Source organism: Capsicum annuum, unplaced genomic scaffold (assembly GCF_002878395.1).
Source record: "Capsicum annuum cultivar UCD-10X-F1 unplaced genomic scaffold, UCD10Xv1.1 ctg60936, whole genome shotgun sequence".
NCBI classification, from domain to species: domain Eukaryota; kingdom Viridiplantae; phylum Streptophyta; class Magnoliopsida; order Solanales; family Solanaceae; genus Capsicum; species Capsicum annuum.
Genome location: NW_025869793.1, coordinates 1 through 2,751, shown reverse-complemented (window position 1 = coordinate 2,751; position 2,751 = coordinate 1). Strand labels below are relative to the sequence as shown.

The 2,751-nt window shown below is 32.9% G+C and overlaps 1 protein-coding gene across 1 annotated transcript; it reads left to right on the top strand.

Moving 5' to 3' along the window:
* Positions 1-1,290: 1,290 nt before the first annotated feature.
* On the top strand, positions 1,291-2,740 carry LOC124893526 (putative pentatricopeptide repeat-containing protein At5g37570; the record flags this gene model as incomplete). Its single annotated transcript, XM_047404504.1, has 1 exon — positions 1,291-2,740. A coding segment is annotated over exon 1 (567 nt), but the record flags the coding sequence as incomplete, so codon positions are not given.
* Between the last annotated feature and the right edge of the window lie 11 nt (positions 2,741-2,751).

Below are 2,751 nucleotides of genomic sequence, written 5' to 3'. Positions count from 1 at the left end.
TTTTTAATTCTAAGATGATCATATTTTGTTATGTATATGATTGAAAGAAATATTTTGAAATAAGCATCATATAAAATAAAATGACTAACTACTTATCTGATGAAATGATAGATAAGGTCAAGATACTTATTTTGTATATACTTAAGGATATAGAAATAATAGATATAAGAAAACTCATATGACAAAAGATATTTGATTTTGAAGATGAGTTACTAAATACTGAAAGGATAGAACATGAGTTAGAAAATATAGATTTTGATGGTAGATATTATTATTTAGATTGGTATTACTCAAACTAAAATGATAAATTACGAATACTTAGAATATTGGAGGAGAGATATGGAGTAAATAAGATTGATAGAAATACTTATGAAAAAGAATCTACCCGACTACATAAAAACTAGAAATATGGAGCATATAGTATACCTTAAAAATAATATAGAAGAATTAATAAGGTTAAAACAAATAACTAAGGAATGCTATGACATAGCATTTCAACAAATATAATAAATCGAGTACTACAAGTAAATCTAGTACTACAAGTACCCCCTTAACTTTTGAAAAGAAGACTCGAAGATCATTAGTTTGGTAGGTATTGAGTCCAATAATTCTAGTGAGAGCGATTGTTTTAAGTTGACCTTTGTAAAAACTTATATAGAAAATCAATCAGTAAGGATGCGTTCAACTTATCTTTTTGCTAGGAATTTTGTACAACCTTAATTCATATGTAATGCACTCTGATACTAAGGAATCGACTGTAACACCTATAGCAATTAAGATTCCTATACCTTTACTGCGTATATTTTTATTAACGACGAAATGGGTCGTTACATTTGTGAGAATGACCTAACAAAAGGTCAGGTAAGAATTTGGCATGTCTACGTAGTAGACGTTTGGACATGCGATTTCATCTCGTGATTTGAAATTATGAGATGAAATCCTAAATTCTCCAAAAACCTTGACTTGGAATTTCATCTTATGATTTCACCTTTTTCAAATAAAAAAATTGAATGATAAGTTTATATTTTACGAAAAGACCTCAACAAAAAGAGAAGGTATGTGCCATGCAAAAAAACTATTTTAAAGAATAACTAATTACTATTATTATTGACTAGTGAACCTTTATAAAATTATGTATACTTGAAAATTTGTAATTACAAACATTTATATAAAGGATACGTGGAGATATGCAATTTAGTAATGTAATGTCTCACAATATTACGATATCATATTAATGAATCATAGTTGCTAATTTGCTAACATTATGAGCATTGAGGAAAATTTAATAGTTTTCATAACTTGTGAGATTTTATATGTATAAGAAAACATAAAATTTAAAAGGTTCAAATTGTATGTTCAAACAATACTCTCAACTTTGTCTCAAATGATTTAATAGTATGACCAAATGGGTCAGCCCATTTGAGAAACCCAAACTTGAATTTGTACGATCATCTAGTCCCAAAATTTAAATCCTTTGACCGTTGGCGCCACGAATCATGCTATTTCCCATCTTCTCCAAACTTACAAAACTCTAAACAGGTTAAAATCAGTCCACGCCCATTTATTAGTATGTGGGTCCACTGCCTCGTCATACCTCATATTGAACAAAATCATTCGCCTTTACTCTCGTTTTGGTGCCACAGATTATGCTCATAAGATGTTCGATGAAATTACTGAACGAAACCCTTTTCTTTGGACTTCTATGATTCATGTGTATGTTGAAAATTCTCAGCCTACTGAAGCTTTTTATATTTTCCGGGATATGCGTGTGCAAGATATCACGCCTTTGAATTTCACTATATCATCTATACTGAAGGTGTTTGGACGACTGAAATGGTCGAGAGATGGTGAGAGGATGTTTGGGTTTATTTGGAAATGTTGGTTAGGTTTTGATTTGATAATGCTGAATTCTGTGACTGACTGTTTCATGAGATGTGGGGAAGTTGATTGTGTGAGATGAGTATTTGATGAGATGGAGGAAAAGGATGTTGTTTCTTGGAACTTAATGATATCGGGTTATGTGAATAATGGAAGACTTGAAATTGCACTAGAGTTGTTCGATAGCATGGATGAGAAAAATGTAGTTTCTCGGACTAGTGTGATATGTGGCTATGTTAGGAAGGGAAATATGGTAGAGGCTAGGAATATTTTTGAGGCTATGCCTACATAGGATATGGCTGCTTGGAATGTGATGATTTCGGGGTACACTGATGTTGGTGATGTGCACACAGTGAGCTTTCTATTTCAGGCAATGCCACACCGTGACACTGGAATATGGAATTTGATGATATCAGGGTATTGTAAGGAGGGTGAGTTGGAAAAATCAAAGGACTACTTTGAACAAATGCCCCGTAGGAATGTGGTGTCGTGGACTATGATGATAGATGGCTATGTTAAGTCTGGGAAATTGCACGAAGCAAAGTGTTTATTTGATGAAATGCCGGAGAAAAATCTCATTACATGGTCTACCATGATTAGTGGTTATGCTAAGAATGGGAAGCCTTCTGCTGCCTTAGAATTGTTCAAAAACTTTAAAAAGCAGAGTCTTGAACTGGATGAGACTTTTATTTTAGGTGTCATCTCAGCTTGCTCTCAATTAGGGATTGTAGACGCAGTTGAGTCAGTAATAAGTGATGATGTAGGATCCAGATATTTTTCTGATTCACATGTTGTTAACAGTCTAATAGACCTCTATGCGAAGTGCGGAAATATTGAGAAAGCCTCGCAAGTATTTGAAGCGGCGGATAAAAA